Source organism: Cyrtonyx montezumae, unplaced genomic scaffold (assembly GCF_038088225.1).
Source record: "Cyrtonyx montezumae isolate F1298 unplaced genomic scaffold, pur_monq_1.0 scaffold_1, whole genome shotgun sequence".
NCBI lineage: Eukaryota > Metazoa > Chordata > Aves > Galliformes > Odontophoridae > Cyrtonyx > Cyrtonyx montezumae.
This window is the reverse complement of record NW_027071825.1, coordinates 8,555,173-8,571,949: the sequence shown is the minus strand read 5'-3', so window position 1 is coordinate 8,571,949 and position 16,777 is coordinate 8,555,173. Positions and strand designations below refer to the sequence as shown.

The following is a 16,777-nucleotide window of genomic DNA, read 5'->3' as shown; positions in this document are numbered from 1 at the left end:
CATGTTGTAAGGTACCTCGCTCCATAGCAAGCGCTGAAGAGAGTGTGGATTTTCATGTGATGATAATCTGACTCCCAAAATTAAATCCTTTCACAGTTGCCCTGGTGATCCTACTTTGAAGGACTGTACAGAATGGCACCTCTACTCTCCAGTGATGTCAGAGGAAGTATGCAAGCATAAGTGAAACCAGGATTTCATTCATCTTTACCTAATGAGTCCCTCTGGGAGTGGTGCAGACTTTGGTTTTACTTTGACAGTAGCAGCGATGTTGGCAAGCAGAAATACTGATGGGAAACCCCTTATTTGGGTCCTCCCTGATGTGACGAGTGGCTATACCTATACTAATGAAGGATTCTTGTTGAAGATTTGGTGCATTACTGGCATGACCTTCCAGAGTTCTCTTGTTCTCACTGTTCCACCTTAAATCAGCAAGCACTGCCTGTGCTTCTCATCTTTGAAAATCAACCCTAGAAGTTACCTTCAGGCTTCATAATTCAAGTCACAAGGTTACACCTGCACTAACTTGCCTGGGAGCTTTGTGATGCAGATGCAAAAAAACTCAGGATTAATATAGCCAACCATTGATTTATTGTGTTCTCGGAAGTGAGGGATAAGGCAGGCTGGTGTGATGCCCTGAGCCCAGCCTCCATAATGATTTCTTTCTTTCTTTCATCCACCAAAATTCATCTTGTCTCTTCCCCTTCCTCTTGCTGTAGTGCCTCAAACTTCAGAAGTTTCTTTTGGCAGGCATGCTCCTCGCTGCTGCTGATACTGGAGCTTTCCTCTGAGCTCTCGGAGAGGAGATGCTTGATTGCCACCATGTCCTTCTTGTTCATTTGCAAGCAGAGGCAGGAGGATTCGCTCACCTTAAATGATTCTCCCCACATATTCTGGCACATATCAGTCCCATTTGCGTACATCTGTGCGTAAAATAAAAAACACACATCACATTTAAAAAAGAATTGAGCTAAAATTAACTGGTATTAATTTGAGAAACATCACTTTTTTTTAGAAATGGTACAGAATTATAAAGAAGTCTGCAGTCATCTGCTCTCTTGCTCTGTGCTGTACTTCGTTCCTTTAAAATGTTAAGTCCCACCACTGGTAAAAGAGATTTGCTCACTGTGAGAGCAAGCGATTACGCAAAGTGCAATGTGATGAACAGCCAGCCCTTTGTTTCCACCCCAGGGCTGACAGAGTAAAGCTGTGTGCAAGAGACTGCATGACTTGTAGCGTGTCAGGACACTCTGACATGTCTGAGGGCTTGAGTATTGCTGAAAGTGTCAAGCTGAGTGTTTTGAAAACTGGACTCTGTTTACAAGCTGGAGACAGCCCAGTAGAGTCACAGCTCCATGTGATCTCACTGTGCCTGCTGCAGCGTGCATCATGACCGGGCAGAACCTCACAAAGTGAAGGGATGTAACTCAGAAACTGCATGGTGAAAAGAAGACTTACAACTGTGGGCCCCAGCCTGCCTCTAATTTGCTTTATCTGGTCCCTTTAACTGTGAATTGCAACAACTTTCTGCAAGTGAATTTATCCTGTTCTTGATGCTGTATTGTTTCGTAAGTCCTTTGTTGACTGCATCACTGATTCACTTTGCCACCAGGATGTCCCAGAAGGGAGCCATGTTTCTTTCACCTGTGATAGCACAAGTAGTGTTTGCCAATGGCATTCATTCACTATTCCCATGGCATTTCCTCTTGTGCTGTAATTTCTGGGTTCTGAGCTGCTTTGCCAGACACAGCAGCACATATAAAGATCTGTAAAATTAGGAGAGAGTGGTATGTCTTCATGGTCAGGAGACTCCTACATGGGAGGTGCTGTGTGTGCAAACAGTTAATGGTTACAGATTTAAATCTATTATATGGAAGTGGGACTGGGCACCTGTAATCCCGCACCTTCTTCTGCTCCACCTGTTTTCCACAAGTTCTCCTTGTGAGATATCTCCTTGTCTCTTCACATGCCCAACAATGCTGGCTTGTGTTGTGCAGAAGGTAGGTGAGATAAAATATAGTAATCACATTTGATTAAGAAATCTATCCAGTGCAAATAGTCCCAAAGGCTCTAGTGTGTAATAACAGCTTTTTAGATCTCACCAGCTTGCTCTGTGAATGCTGCAGAAGTGCTGGCTAATGCAATAGGAGCAATGCAGGGTTGGAAGCAGAGAGGTCCCTGCATCTGGTTCTCCCCTTGTTCTCCCTTGGGCAACCAGATCTTAGCTGTTTCTTTCCATCAATTCCTGTACTTTTAAGTAGCATGAGGTGTCTTCTTCCAGTACAGATCCTGAATTTCTACCTGTTTTTAGCTGGTCACATGAGAAAACATCTAAAAGCTGTTGTGAGTTTTCTAAGGTCCATACATAAGAGTCATGGCTCCATCCTGTTATGTTCCACAGGTTCTGTAACATGCACTCATGCTCTGATACTTGTTAAATTACCCATGTAATTTTGACCTTCCTCAAAACTATGCTTAAAAAACATAGCATAGCCAGAATGCTGCAGCAAACAAACAGTGCCCACAGCACGTTTAACAAAAGTGTACTTAAATTATTGCTTCTCATTGTTCAGCTTCTTGGACGGTGCTCTGGTCTGTGCATTAACATTACTTGGGAAGCACTCTGTGATAAAATGTGCTTCACTTTAGCCAAACCAAAACTGGCTGTGATCCATGTACATTCTTAATACTCCTATTTGTTCCAAATAGTCTTTACAAACACTTGCATATGTCATATGTAAAACTGCTGATTGCTTCTCTGTATTTGCTGAGGGCATCAGATGACAGTATCTATCCACAGTGCCCTGACATGGGGGAACCTTTTGGGCCTTCCAGATAACAGTAACTCTTTTCCATGAGTTGAGTGCAGAGGAAGTGACTCCAGTGTTTGCATGCAATTTCATTTTCATATGGGAAATATGTTTTTATAATTGCTCAGAAGAAGCTCAGTATTTACTCATGCATACCATGCAGACCTGTTCTTGGCTTAAAAAACAAAACAACAACAAACCAAAACAAACCAAAAACATGGGCAGCATTGGGTGTGGTTGCACTTAATTTAGGAATAGCTGCATCTGCCTTCAAGTGATAAGACCTCTGCATTTGCTGCATGGTTCGTTTGGTTTTTTTTTCCTAGCAGATGGTATATTTTCTTTTAGAAAAATTTACATGGGGATTTAAGTTTGAACCCTTCTACTTCTGGGTTAGGGACAGTTTGAACAGGGACTGAAGATTAGTTACAGAGAATATCATTTTGCTTTCACTTCATCTTGAAGTACTGATGATTTAGCATATCTGAAAAATGAAGCTGCAGGTTTCCACAGCCTGTTTGTTTTTTGGCCATCTTCCTGGCTCTGTTGATTAGTGTCACTTCTGCAGAGCAGACACAAATCCTGCACTAACTGTCTTGTATCAATTGCTGAACTGACTTCTGGATGTACATGAACTTGTGCAGAATTCAAAGCAATCCATTCGGGGTCTCTGCTGGATGTACTATTGGTCACTAAGAACTGCAGAAGTTCTGTTTGCTTCTTTAGTTTGGACTGGTTTTATATACTCAGTGAAGTTCAGCTATTAATAATATTCAAATAAGTGCTGTGGTTTTGAGCTGTATATTCTAGCCTTGATTCTAAACATACTAGAGTCACTTGAGAGAAATCCCGCATGACTCTTGAAGGCCTTTGAATCAAGTTCCAGGCAACTTTGGTCGTATAAGTCTTTTCATTTCTTATTTTATATACTTTTCTTCATACAATTAGTTGTCCCAACCATCCTGGGCCTTCTCAGAAAGTTGGGAGGAGCTCCCAGAAAGCCTGTCACTGCTGCTTTTTGGCTAACAGATTTAAAGTGAAAAAAGCTAGCTCTGTCTAGCAATTGGCAGACACAAAGGAGAGCACACAGCAGAAGTGTGGTAGGTCTGTGGAGACTAAAAGGGAGATGATTAGAAGGCTGCAAGGACTTAGGGATTTGAAGTATAGAGAAGGACTCAAATGTGACAGTGTAAAATAGACAAGTGGGCAAGGATGTCTAATAAGTAAGAAAACGTTAGAAATTCCTTAGTGATCTGGGAACTTGCACCTTAGTTTAAAAGGACAGAGGTGTGTGTGTGTACTACAGCATGTAAAAAATCTTACAGAACGTATTCACTGTCTCTTTCTGTTATATGATCCAGGTTCATTTATCTTTTACTTTCTGACCTCCACTGTGGTAGCACTATCAGTGCTACTGGAACGTTTACTTCTGTTTCACAAGTGGTATGAATAGTGATTAATGAAATGTGTATATACATCGTGAGAGATCTACATAAATATAAATGCTTTAAAAATTATATATTTGAGAAATCTGGTGGTAGGTATAGGTATAGCTTGAAATTGCTGAAATAAAAAGTAATTTATATATTGCATTTTAAACCCGGGTATTCAGGAAAAAGGAAGTACTCAGTGTTATTTTTTTTGTGCCCCAACTGACCGTGTTTTCTTACCTCACTGTATGGCACGCATTTACTCTTACAGTGGTTTTCTCCTCTTTCATCCCGTTCCCAGTCCATCAGCCAGTTATGAGCACAAATGGAATCATCTCTGCAGGCTTCGTACCTTCGTGGAGATTTGTGTGGAAGATAGAATTACTTTCCTCAGTGTTTTTCAGTGGACTATAGGTGTTCAGTTTGAAAAGTCTGTGGGCTGTGCTAGTGATGTGTGGTCACACAGTACTGTTTATCAACTGATCTTCAAGAAATGTGCACATTATCTTAGCTTGACATATACACAAACTCTAAACCAGACAGGAAGACCTAAATCCCAATGAAAACTAAGCACGTCACCCATGGCATTTCATGCTTGTAGATTTAAGTGGGTGATTTGTGTTCTGGGAAGCAACATTCATTCATGGTGATCTTTTCTGCTTGGTTAGGTTTGCTTATGCTCCTGGATGGAGGAAATACTGCGTGGGAGGAAGCTTTATGAATGCTGACCATCAGCACTGTGGCATAGCACAGGTATGCTTAGAGTGAATTGTCACTTGGGAGAGACTGGGGGAAATTTATGAATTACCGTGGAAAAGGATGAGTGGTAGTTCCTAAGAATAAGATAGCTATGAGAATTGTTCACTGAAATAAGGAAAACTTATAAGCAGCAAAATCATATAAGCGTAGACTGTCAGCCTCACAACTTTTTCTCTAACTGAGAAGTTAGACTTGAAGTGCAGGAGCAGAGGTGAATGTCATGTGAGGTGTAGGGTTTACGATTTTAAATTTTAAGTGATTTTTAACTTCTAAGCAGCAATGTAAAGAAAAGCTTCCAAGTGGCCTGGAGTTGGTAAGGTATGCAAGTGGCTGGTCTGTGTGATGAGAGACCTCATGACCTACCATCAGCTTACATCATTTTCTTCCTTCCACTTCTTTATGTTCTACCTTTTGGCTCTTGGCTTTGTTAAGGATCTCTTTCTACAGATCAGTTAACGTCTGCTTGAATTTGGTCTCAATGTCTTTGGGCAGTCTGTTTGCTCCAGTAATTGGGAGTGCCAAAACTGTGAGGCATAAGTTTCAAAAAGTGAAAGTAGTGTTTATTAATGTTTTTAGATATCTTGTTTTTTTAATCTTCAGGGCCATATTTCCAAAATTACTTTGATATTACAAGGGTGGCAGGCTTATGTTTTAAAATGAAACATGAGGCTGTCGTGTGGTCACAGAATTCAGGAACCAGATGTTGCAATACATTTGAACGTGCAGCAAGGTGAGAATGTGCTCATCTGCAGAACCTTGCTGTGTAGTGCCTGGAAAACGAGGTCACAGCCAGCACACGGGGTTTAAGGTGTTGCTCAAGCACAAGTGCTAATTACAAGTGAGCAGATGAGGTGCATTTGAAGCTAACCTTCTGTACTTTTTATTGCAGTGGTAGATGAAGTGATTTTGAATATATTTCTAGTGCTCACAGAAACATTACAGTAGAACTGAAAAGTTCCTGCTTCTCATTTTCACATTAGAATCAATTTTCAAAAGTCAAGACCTTTCTGAAGGTCTGATCAGGTGAGAAGCTGCTCTGTGATTCAGTGACCCACTGAATTCTTACAAGCTCAGCTTCTCAGGGCTATTCTGACACATTCTTTGTTTAGCTAAGTCTTTCTCAGCCCAGCAGGTTCCCTGACAGGGATACTTCATGGCTGCTGTGCAGTGCTGCTGCCACGCAGGTGAGACAGATGCAGGAACGAAAGAGCAACTGTTGGACTTCAGGAGAGGGCAGAACTGCTTTTACTGATTTCTTTTTAATTAGTGTCACCTTCAGTTATACTTTTCAAACTTGGGAGTACGTATTTCAGAGTTTTACTGAACTGTGGTATTGGTGCTGTATCTCTGGCTTGCTTGGGAATCTGAATTGTTGAGTGAGATGTTTCCTAATTACAATTGCTGTCTGGCCCTGTGGTTTGTTATATAAGAAAGCAGCAAGGCATCATTCTATTTCATGGGTTTTTCTTTCCCTGTGGAAGTAATTAGGAAGTGAAGTTTTACGACAAATCATGACTTCTGATAAGTTTGATTTCTGCTGTTCAAAAATCCGTAACTAGTTTCTTCAGACATTAATTATAACCTGTGAGAATCATAAATATTTAAAATATCCTCCTCTAACATGCCAGCTCTCTGTGCACAGTGGGTAAGATATTTCTAATTTGACTTTTTTTTTTGCCTTCTTGTTTTTTTCTATAATTAGCTGTTTCTCTGTTAAATGGCACAGAGTCATTTCACAGGTGGATCAGACAACAGCACGTGTATCGAGCTCTTTCAGAAGCCATAGTTTTAGGAGTAGTGGGAGGAAGTAATTCTAAGACAATAGGAAGAAAAGGAAGGCCTCAAGCCAGGCAGATGAATTTCTTTTAAATGAAGTCACTGCTCATTCAGAGTCCTCTGCACATTGCTTGCCACAAAGCTGTACAGTATGCAGCAGGCACACTCACAGCATGTAGGGAAAGTAGGTCACATCACTAGCAGCACTGAAGAGACTCCAGTGAATAGAACACGAAAAGAAAATGTTACTTTAAATCACCAGAAAGGGTAGGAATTCTGTCCAAGCTCTTCTGTTGCCTCAGGCCTTAAGCAGGGTGAGGGAATGGATTTGACACTGGCATTAGGCAGGCATACAAAGCAGGATGCACAGTAATGGATCATCTTCACGTTTTTGATTCAGGCCAGGCGTCTGTGACGCCAACAGGGGCAATAGATCATTGCTCAGATTACTTAGAGTACTGCCTTTTCTCTACCAGGGAAAGGGCCTGGGTTTTTTTTGTTGTTGTTTTTTGACCCTGTGCAGCAGCTCACATACGCGTGTACTTCCTAACAGTAGAAGTGAATGTTATCTATCTGGAGGTTCTGGTAGTGTCCAAGTGACACTGAGGGTTTTGTGATACAGTACTGATCCACCATGTACACAGGTGTGAATCCCATAGATTCTCAGACTGGCTTAAACCAATTCATCCTTGAGAAAAGGATTTTAAGTGGATTCAAGTAAACTTAATTATCTTTTCTTTCATTGTTAACATTTTCACTGAATATAGCATTTTGCTTTGTGTGCTATACTGATGTAGATTAAGTGTGCTTACATTGTTTCAGGGTGCGTTTGTCTTAGATATTGCTGTTCTATTTCTTTGCCTGGTACACATGGTTTGAAGCCCACTGGCAATTCTGTTATTTTGGTATCCAAACGTGTTCACATTTCAGAAATATTTAGTTTGGAGGTCTGAGTGCTGAGTTCTGAGTGCTGAGATATAATGTTCCTACTCCAAGACTAAGGACAAATGGGTGCTGCTATATGTCGTGCACTCAGAAAGTTATGTGATTCCATAATGCTGTATTTTGGGGAAACAAAGTTAAATGCTGCTCTGCTTGCTCATTACTCTTGTTTGTCTCTCAGAGGTTGAGGCTTTTAGAAGTGCTTTTGGAGACAGGATGACAGAAGGGGAGAGTGAAAGGTAAGGACAAAAAATTTAGAAATTAAGCTAATTTGTTATGTAAATTAATTGAGAACCACGTAGTAAGTGGCTGCTTCCATGATTTCTCAATGCATTTTAAATACACATAAATGTGTTGTATCGCAATCAAGTATTTAGGTTTAAAATACTAACTGCACAAAGCTAACCTGTGGAGGTGGATGTCTGAAGGAGCAGATGGGCCCTGGCTGCTGTTGATGTGTGTACCCAGGGAGTGCTCTCTCCCATCAGGCAGTGCTGGTGCCACTGCACAGCGACCTCATGGACAACAGGGTGGTGCAGCCTCCAAGTCCCTAAACTGGAACAGAGAACGACTCCATCCTGCTTTTGGCCTGGGACATTATTATTATGCAGGGCAGTGGCTTAGCAGAGGAAAAGGTAGAGATGGCAAAGAAGAAATGACCAGGAAAAACAAGTGAAAAGCCTTACAAGTGGTACAGCAGTACGGAATCTTATTGCCCATTGTTCGGGAAGACATGCTTCATCCACCTGTGCTCTCTGACTCCTGAGTAACAGGCATATTAAAGCTAAATAAAGACATTTTGATAACAAGGTGAACCTACCAGTCATCACAGAAGCTTTGACACAGTGGAACAGACTGAATAGCAGCGGTATATCTGGGATTGATCCAGTGAGCAGCGTGCGGAGAACACCGGTAAAAGCACTCAATTTTCTTTGTGAAATCTTCACAGCTGTTGTGGGTGAGAAAAGCCTCACATAAACATGTTTCTTGGTGTTAAGGCTACAACTTCAATTTTCTAGACCTGCTTTAATGAGGCTGCAGTACTACAGACCACGAGTAAAACAGAAAAGCGTCGTTTTGCCCTGTTTGTATCATTCTTTTGGTATTGTGTACAGTCTGTGTAATTCCCACAGCCAACTGAAGAGCACAAATGTTTCCATGCATATTTCAGCCCTATTTGTCTAGCTTTTCCATAAACTTTTGGGGCCTTGAGTTTTCCTGGCACAAGTGACTCAAGGCAGTAATAAAATGTAGTATTAAACTATAGTACAAAATATTTTCTATGTTGTAGTCTATTGGTTTCACCGATCTTTATATTTTCCCACAGCCCAGCTGAAATTGCTTAAGAACAGTGTTGCTGCTCTTCTGGGAGTAGCAGGCAATGGCTGTGACTTCCACACATCTGTTTTTGCTTAATTGTTTTGTTCTTCCATTCCTTTATTTCTCTAACTTGCCATGTTTCACAGCTCTAGCATCTAACAGAGTATTCGGAATCTTAATTTTGAAGATATTCTCCAATTCTCCATGGTTACCAAATGCACAGGACTACAAGATTTTTTTATTCTAAAAATTCAAGAGTTTTCTTTCTGGCCTCTTCTGCATTTTGTTTGGAAGATATAATTATCCAACTGTGGATATATCCAATTATTATATCTATAATATCCAATTATTCTCAACAGAGAAAGAAGAGTGATCATTATTGACTAGGGTTCGCATGCACTGGAATGCGATGGCTGCTCTGTGGCAGAGGTGCAGTGTGGCTATTACTTACTGGGTTTATGACTGCTTTGCATTGCTCGATCTGGTTCTGTACTGAAAGCAAACTTTAAAAAGCATAACCATTTCTTCAGGAAAAAGGCATAAATCTCTCTGCACAGAAAGTATGTACTGAAGGATTCATGGGTTTTTGTGAGAGGAGAAAAAGAAGAGCCAGATGTTACTCTGGTGGAGAGATGATGGGAACTGGAGCAGGCGGTGTTCTCTCTAGGGCAACGGAGGGACAGTCCATCTGTGGGGAGTTAATGTTAGCCGTGTGACTGCTGCAGCATAGCTCTAGTGAACCACGACACAGACAACATCAAAGCTGACTTACGATTTACTGAGCTGCCCACATCTGTTCCAGTAGCTGTTGCTTACTTTAATTACTGGGGAATGAGCCAATTGCTCTGTGAAGTTTGCATAGCAACAGGAAGCTGTTAGGAATGAAACAAAGATCTTACAGTAAGGATTTTCTTTACCACTCCATTTGGAAGGCTAATATAAGGTGAATCTCTTTGGTCCATAACATGATAAAGTCTCTTGGTGTGAACCAGAAGATGCACAAGAGCGCTGACGTTTTTGTTTTAGGAAGCAGCAGTGTAGATGCTAAGTGGGATAGACTGGCATGAACACTGCTTTGTAAAGGTGTGCCCAGGAAGCCCCTTGAAATTTACTACTGCTCTGCCAGATGTTATACACTGATGGACAGTAATTTTAGACATTACCTAACAGGAAAAGAGAATTGAAGAAATGCAATAAATATACTTACTATAGCTTGCTCAGCATGGAATTTTAACCTTCTGCAATTTGTGTGTAAAACTACATGCAATTGCAATCTGTTACAATTAATTAAACACCCCTATTTTTAGTGATTGAATAGGGACAATAGTTAATTCACTAGTACAATCAAGAGAGAAATACATGTTTTAAATATTTTTATACTTCATGAAAACAGGCTAAATCCATCTTTGCTGTAAACTTTTCCAAGAAGATAGAGATTGCAGAAAAGTAAACTGCACTGGCATTTTTTAAAAGCTAAAAAGTAAAGCCAGTGGGAGTTTTACAGCTGACTTTGTTAAGGACTATAGTCTGACTCTCAATTTGCTTGCAGCAAAATGACATTGAGGGAGGTTTTTCAAATGCAACTTACACTGCATCTAACATATTTCTCCAAAGCTAAAGGAATAGCCAGAACAATCAGTATGTACAGAACTGGACTTCTAGACTAACTCCTGCAAGAACTAAGCCACTCTTACATTCAGAATACAGAGTGCATTCATGCATGTTTGGCTCAGGGCTTGGCTTCACTTTGTGGGTGTCCCCTTCCAGACATCCGTACTGCTGGCAGGTAGATGATGTGATGACAGCAAAGAGGGTGACAGCAAACCTCAGCATTGTTGTTCAGTTCTTTTCCTGCATGGAGAGAAGGCTTTACTGATATTGTATCCTTTATTTGTAGGAAAAATCCTCATAGTAAAAACAAGGGCTGCTGTAAAAAAGCTACATATATACATATACGACTAAAATATGCTCAAGATAGGTACACATCTAATTATTAGGACACTCATTTTCCCTTTGTTTGTGTCTAAACACAGTTCTGCTACATATTTTTGCTCTTTGATGGCCTGTGAAAAAGCTTTAGTTCAGGCTATATGTTATAGTATTCAGTATTTAAGAGAAGTTTTTAAAATTTTCATGCAGATATGAATGTATCATCCCACTGCTATGCTAGATTTTAAGAAAACATGTATAAGCCTTTTTGTGCTCAGGGAAATTGCTCTTTTAATTGTAATACTTCTGTTTACAGAATTGACCAGCTAATAGTAGAGTACAGGGTAGCACTTGAGCTGGATCAGTTACCTATGTAATTTGCCTTCATTGACGTTATGCTCATTTATGCCTATTAATTGATCAGTTATTTTCTGTCTCTTTTGTAGAGTTCAGTCAAAAATGCAAGATCAAAACCATTTTGTCTGCGAGACTACAGTTGTGTAAGTACAGACTGTATTAGTGAGTTTTACAGATAAATCTAGAACCTCCTACATAAAGAAACGTGTAATTCCTTATAGATGTTATTAATTTAACCTTTTTATTCTTTGATTAAATATTCCCAATACCTTTTTGGAAGAGCTTTGCCTCAACAAGAACTGCAGCTCCTCTCTGTACCTAAACTTTTCAGATGTAAGGAAAGCAACATGTTGCAGAAGAAAACTGCCTGTGCAGTTTCTCAGTAGTTTCTCACCTCTTTTGCTGTCCTTCTGGATGAAACTTCTCCCTAGAACAGAAACACAGTCAATTGCTTTTCTCGCTTCCCACTTTATATACACACCATCTGGCATCAGTGCTCCAGAATTTGTTTGCCCTGGAGAGTTCCTTGACCCTTTGAAATGCTAACATAGATTTATCTCAAAAGCAGATGGAATGACCAGCACATAATGCCCTTTTATTGCTTGCAAATGTGGACATAATAAACAGGGAAGTACAAACATAGACTAGAATTAGAAAAACGGCAGCTCTCCTGTATACCAAATAGCACTACTCCCTGCCTGATTTTGCAATGATCCTTTTGTTACAATTATTAGAATAATTTCTACAACAGCTTAATTGGGCTCTTATCACAAATTACACTAGATTAGAGACATTACAAACAACGCTTCATATTTCAGCCTGACTGGCTTAATTTTGGCTGTAAATATATCAGCTTGCTTTGGGTTACTCAGTAATTTTACTGCAGCCCCTGGAAGAGATTTGGTCTCCTGGTTCTCAGGCCTTTGCTCTTTGTCCAGAAGATTCCTCTTTTTACCCTGCTTGCTCTACCTGCCATGTTTGTGCTTTCCAATGGGTGTCACAAGCACTAGGAGAAACTGTTGCATGTACCACTGACAGCAGTTGCTAACTGGATTTTGTTTTGAGGTGTGCTTTCTGCATAGAGGGTTCTGCATCTGAACATGAGCTGTCACAGAAAGCAAGGTGGTGATTGCAAATAGGTGCACTTACTTTGGTAGGTCAGACCTCACTGAGCTCCCTAACTAGCAGCACACCACTGACCACCTTGCAGTCATTTAGATGCAAATGGAAAATAGCATCTCTTGTTTCTATTTTAAAACACAACGGTGGTTTGTCAAGTAGTAACTGTGGGTCAGTATTTACAAACCTTTGTTGCTTAAATAAAGCAAACACTGGCACAGTGGAAGTGTGGTACAGATCTCACTGAGCAAACTCACAGTATGATAGTGGTCTCTGCTGAGCTGTAAGCACCAATTCCTACTCTGGCTGAAGCCTTCCTCAAGGCAAAAGTGCTGCTGGCTTTAAAAGGCCATTTTCAGATCAGTTGAAACTGGTGTTTTCTGTTTTCCAGAATGAATTTAAGTAAGACGAAGAGGCATAACAAAAGGTGAAACTGAAATAAATGCAATACCTTATTGCCTATTCCTTCACTTCATGTGGCTTGATCTTGTGCTGGCTGAAATTAATGGAGCTCCTTGCTGATTTGTAACATAAAGGACTTGTGTGCACTGCTTGGTATTTAAATCAGTGTATTCATACAAAATAAAGACCACTGTGCAATACCAGCGTTCCCTTTCAAGCTGAGGATGAGTAGTTGTGCTAGCCAGCCTGGTGTTCTGCTCCTTACTGCTAGGTTTGTATGAAATGTATTCACTCTCATAAAGGTGTTAGGATGCCAGGAGGTTTCTTGTAATGCCTCTGTTTATGGAATTGACATACAAATTATGTTAAGCTATAGGAGACTGGGATCTTTTTCAAGCTTTGAATATAAGCCAAATGGGACCACTTGCTGGGAGATTAGGCAGAATTTCTAGCAGCAGGAAGGAAAATTGTCATATGTTTGTGATTTCTCAGACTTGGCTTTGGTTAACAGTAGATGTAAGCAGGCTCAGACACAGGAGCTTCTAGAGGTCTGTCATACATTTTCATCATCTTGATTCTTTTTTTTTTCTTACTCTGAGAAAATGTCTTATACTGAGACTGTGAATCTTTTTTATTGAGAAATTAAAGAAAGTTTCTTATTGCTTTCCATATTCAAATGAGTCATTTCTACTGATTTGTTAATGCTGATTTTTTTTTTCAAGTACTTGTTAATATTCTTGTGTTTATGAAATTCCCATTAGCATTTAATTTAAATGTTAATATCATTGCCCTATGAACTTATATTTATCTTCTCAAAGTTTTTACACAGTGTTAAAGCATGCATGATGCTAAAGGTATCACCAGAGACAGTGACTTTGGCACTGTTACATTAAATTATTATTATTACATTATCATCTGATTATCTGATAGATCGTGGCCAGTGATGTTTCTACTCCAAAATCACAGGTGCAGCTATACGAGGTCTCAGGAGCTACCACCTGCCTACATAAACTCCCTGTGCAAGAGCCATTGGGTCATTAAGGAAAAAATGTAAAAGAAATACAGGAACTCAAGCTAGTTGCTATCTTCCTGGCTTCTGGCTGGTAAGTTAGTAACTATGTCAAACTGACATCTCCAAACTCAGCATAGTGATTCCTTTTGAGTGAGTCAGATCTCCTTCGTGACTGAAGTAAGCTTTTATGGTTTTATATTTTTGTTAACTCTGCAAAGCTGTAGTTGTTAGGGAAAAGGTTGTTTGTACTTCCAACCTGTGACAGCTGCCAGATCTGGTTCCCTTCTTGGCATCGTGGAAGTGTAACACTGTGGCTAGAGCGAGATGGAGTTTCACGAGTGTAAATTAGAACATTTGGCCTATTGCAGCTTTATTATATATGGTGATGTGTGCTAATGAAATTAATCTGCTTGCTCCTCATATCTCAGTGGGAGCCTGCACACTTGGAAGTGTTTTTCTTGCTAACGGTAACAAGAAATGTAATGAAGAACAGGGGTTGTTTTCTAACTTCATTCCTGAAGCTCCTTAGCAGAACTGTGTTTAACGTTGCAATAAGAGTCATATTATTTGCCAACCAGTTAAGTACATTTTATTGACTTTTATTTTGTTAGACCTCAGAACCATGGCTTCATATTCATAAGTCTGCTGAACGCATCATGTCACAAGTCAAGCTGAACGCCAGAGGAGACGCTCCAGATGGACTCAGTCTGGCACTCGTGGCTCTGGAAAAAAAACAGCTGAGGTCAACCCTTAATGCCACCAAATTTAAGGTGCAACTTGTTTATGTTCACATCAGCGAGGCCAGTGTTTTTCCTTTTCTTTTATGTCAAAAATATATCACAGTGGGAAGCAAGGCTTAGTTGCTTTATCTTGACTACACGAATGTTGCTGTGCAAGCTCTCCAAAAGAGCACAGGAATGACAAAAGCACCAGTAGTTTTATATAACCATGGGAATGAGTCAGTGGAAAAACAAAACAACACAGATTTTAATGAATAGTAGGTTTAAAAAACACTCAACCCAAACAACAGGATTGTCATTGTACAAATGTTACTTCAAGCCCTTACGTTAGTTTTTTCAGAATTAAAGGGGACAAAAGCCTACTTATTTCAGGTTATTACTGAGTTGAAAGAACTCTTGAAAGCATAACTGAATGCTCATCCTTTGCTTTACTCTTTCATTTGCCTTACACGTTCTGTTGGTCTGTTACTGTGGGCTTCCTGGAACCACAAGCAATTATTGGTTTTAAAAATCTTTTTATTCTTTTGTTACAAAGAACAGGCTCTGGTTTGGACAGCTGCTGACTGACTGTGTGCTGTGATGTGGTCTCTCACAAGTGACAAAGAAAACGTGGTCCAGTTTGGCCAGCGCTCCAGAAGTAACCAACAGCAACGCTGTCTCTGATTTAGACTCTTAATATTTGATTGAATTTTCTACAACTACTTATGCACGATGAATCTATTTTTAGGGGAATATTTTTAAATTTAGACTTAATTGCAGGTTCTTTTATTATCTGTAAAGAGGTAATGCTAGATGTCCCTGCCTGAAGCTGTGGCGTGGTGCTGTGAAATATTTGGTGCCAATACCGTATTACAGGTGGCCACGTCCCACAGCCCCATTTTGTGCCTTCATTCTATACTGATCCTTTCTTACCACTGTGCTGGCACAGCCCGGTGGGGTTGTGCTCCCAGCCAGGTGGGGAACTGATCCAGCAATAGAAGTGTAGCAATTATCCCGCCTCCAGTGTTGCCAGCCAAATCAATTTCCCAGTCCAGTTTAGCACAGCTGTGGAAACAGTTGTGTTGCTGTGAGGAAAAGGGCGGTATATCACAATGAGAGAGACAAATAGTGGTGGGTAGGACTGGCAGTACTTCAGTACTTTTGGTGGAACTGCCAGCCTCTGAGCCCCATTGTGTTACTGTTCTGTTTTCTTGATCGGTACACTGAACACCTTGTAATCAAAATGTAGAGCTGACAGGTCTATAAAGGAAGCAGTGCAAACACAAGGTAGCAGTGAGATCATACTGGTCAGCATATTAAAAGGCAGTGGCAGGAAACCACAGGATTAATCATTGCTGAGCTTTTCCTGTTAGCATCGGAGCAGGGATGAGTTTTAAGTAGGACGTGGTTGAGGTCATTGTAGTGTTTCTGCAGATTTCTGTGAGGAATGACTCCCATGCATGCCTTATTAGTTCTAAAAAGCTTTACTCATTGCCCCATGGTGAATCTGTTCTTAGAAAATTGACCACAGCACTCTTGGAAAAGGTGTCTTTTTCCCACTGCCTTTCTTAACGTTTTCACTTCTCTCTCCGCATCTCTCAAATGGTGCCTCTTTCTATTGTATCAGTTAAAACTGTTCTTTTCCAATTCCTTTGCAGTTTACTGACACCCTTTTTATCTCTTTCAGTACAGACATGTTAAGTCTGTAGAAATGTTGCAATGCAAGCTTCCTCTGCACACCTGTTAGATTTCCATGGCTTGCTTTCTTGTGCGTGTCATCTCATACCTGCAAGGTTATTTCCCTAAGCAGCAGTGAAATTGTGTAATCCTCCCCTGGTGCTCCTTAAAACTCATCTTTGTTTGGGTGCCCAAAGAGGGTGACAGCAGTTAGGATCTGATGCTGCTCCTGCTTTCCAGCATCTCTCCATCCCCCCCACACTTCCCTTTCTGGATCTTTTAGAAATACACACAAGTATGCATATTTCTACACGTGATTTGTATTCTGTTAGCCCTGGGGATAACAGCTCAACTGTGGCAATTGCTGTAAAATCAAGCCCAAGCTGACTATGGAGGGAGCATATTCACTGATCTCTTTCTGTCTCTTTAAAGCTATTATGTATTTGATAAGTTTTTGTTGCTAAGAAGTGCTGTTAACTTAGAGAGGGCTTAGTGCAGTAGCTAAAACTCACAGCCATAGTTTTAACT

At 40.4% G+C, this 16,777-nt stretch overlaps 1 protein-coding gene across 1 annotated transcript; it reads right to left on the bottom strand.

Annotated features, from left to right (window-relative positions):
* Positions 1-661: 661 nt before the first annotated feature.
* On the bottom strand, positions 662-10,882 carry LOC136054856 (riboflavin-binding protein). Its single transcript, XM_065746329.1, has 5 exons — positions 10,729-10,882; positions 9,807-9,906; positions 8,535-8,663; positions 4,478-4,589; positions 662-920 (listed from the first exon to the last, which is right to left on the bottom strand). The coding sequence occupies exons 1-5, from the start codon at positions 10,865-10,867 to the stop codon at positions 684-686; spliced, it is 717 nt and encodes a 238-aa protein (XP_065602401.1). The 5' UTR covers positions 10,868-10,882; the 3' UTR covers positions 662-683.
* Positions 10,883-16,777: the final 5,895 nt, after the last annotated feature.

Bases quoted from the DNA above. Each gene is read 5' to 3' on its own strand.
- LOC136054856 (XM_065746329.1), bottom strand. From the start codon at position 10,867: ATGCTGAGGTTTGCTGTCACCCTCTTTGCTGTCATCACATCATCTACC. The intron at 4,590-8,534 runs GTAGGTTCACCT...ATCTCCACGAAG, and splicing joins CAAAGCTTCTGTGATGACTG to GTACGAAGCCTGCAGAGATG. The intron at 921-4,477 runs GTAAGAAAACAC...TTTTACGCACAG, and splicing joins AATGCGTGCCATACAGTGAG to ATGTACGCAAATGGGACTGA.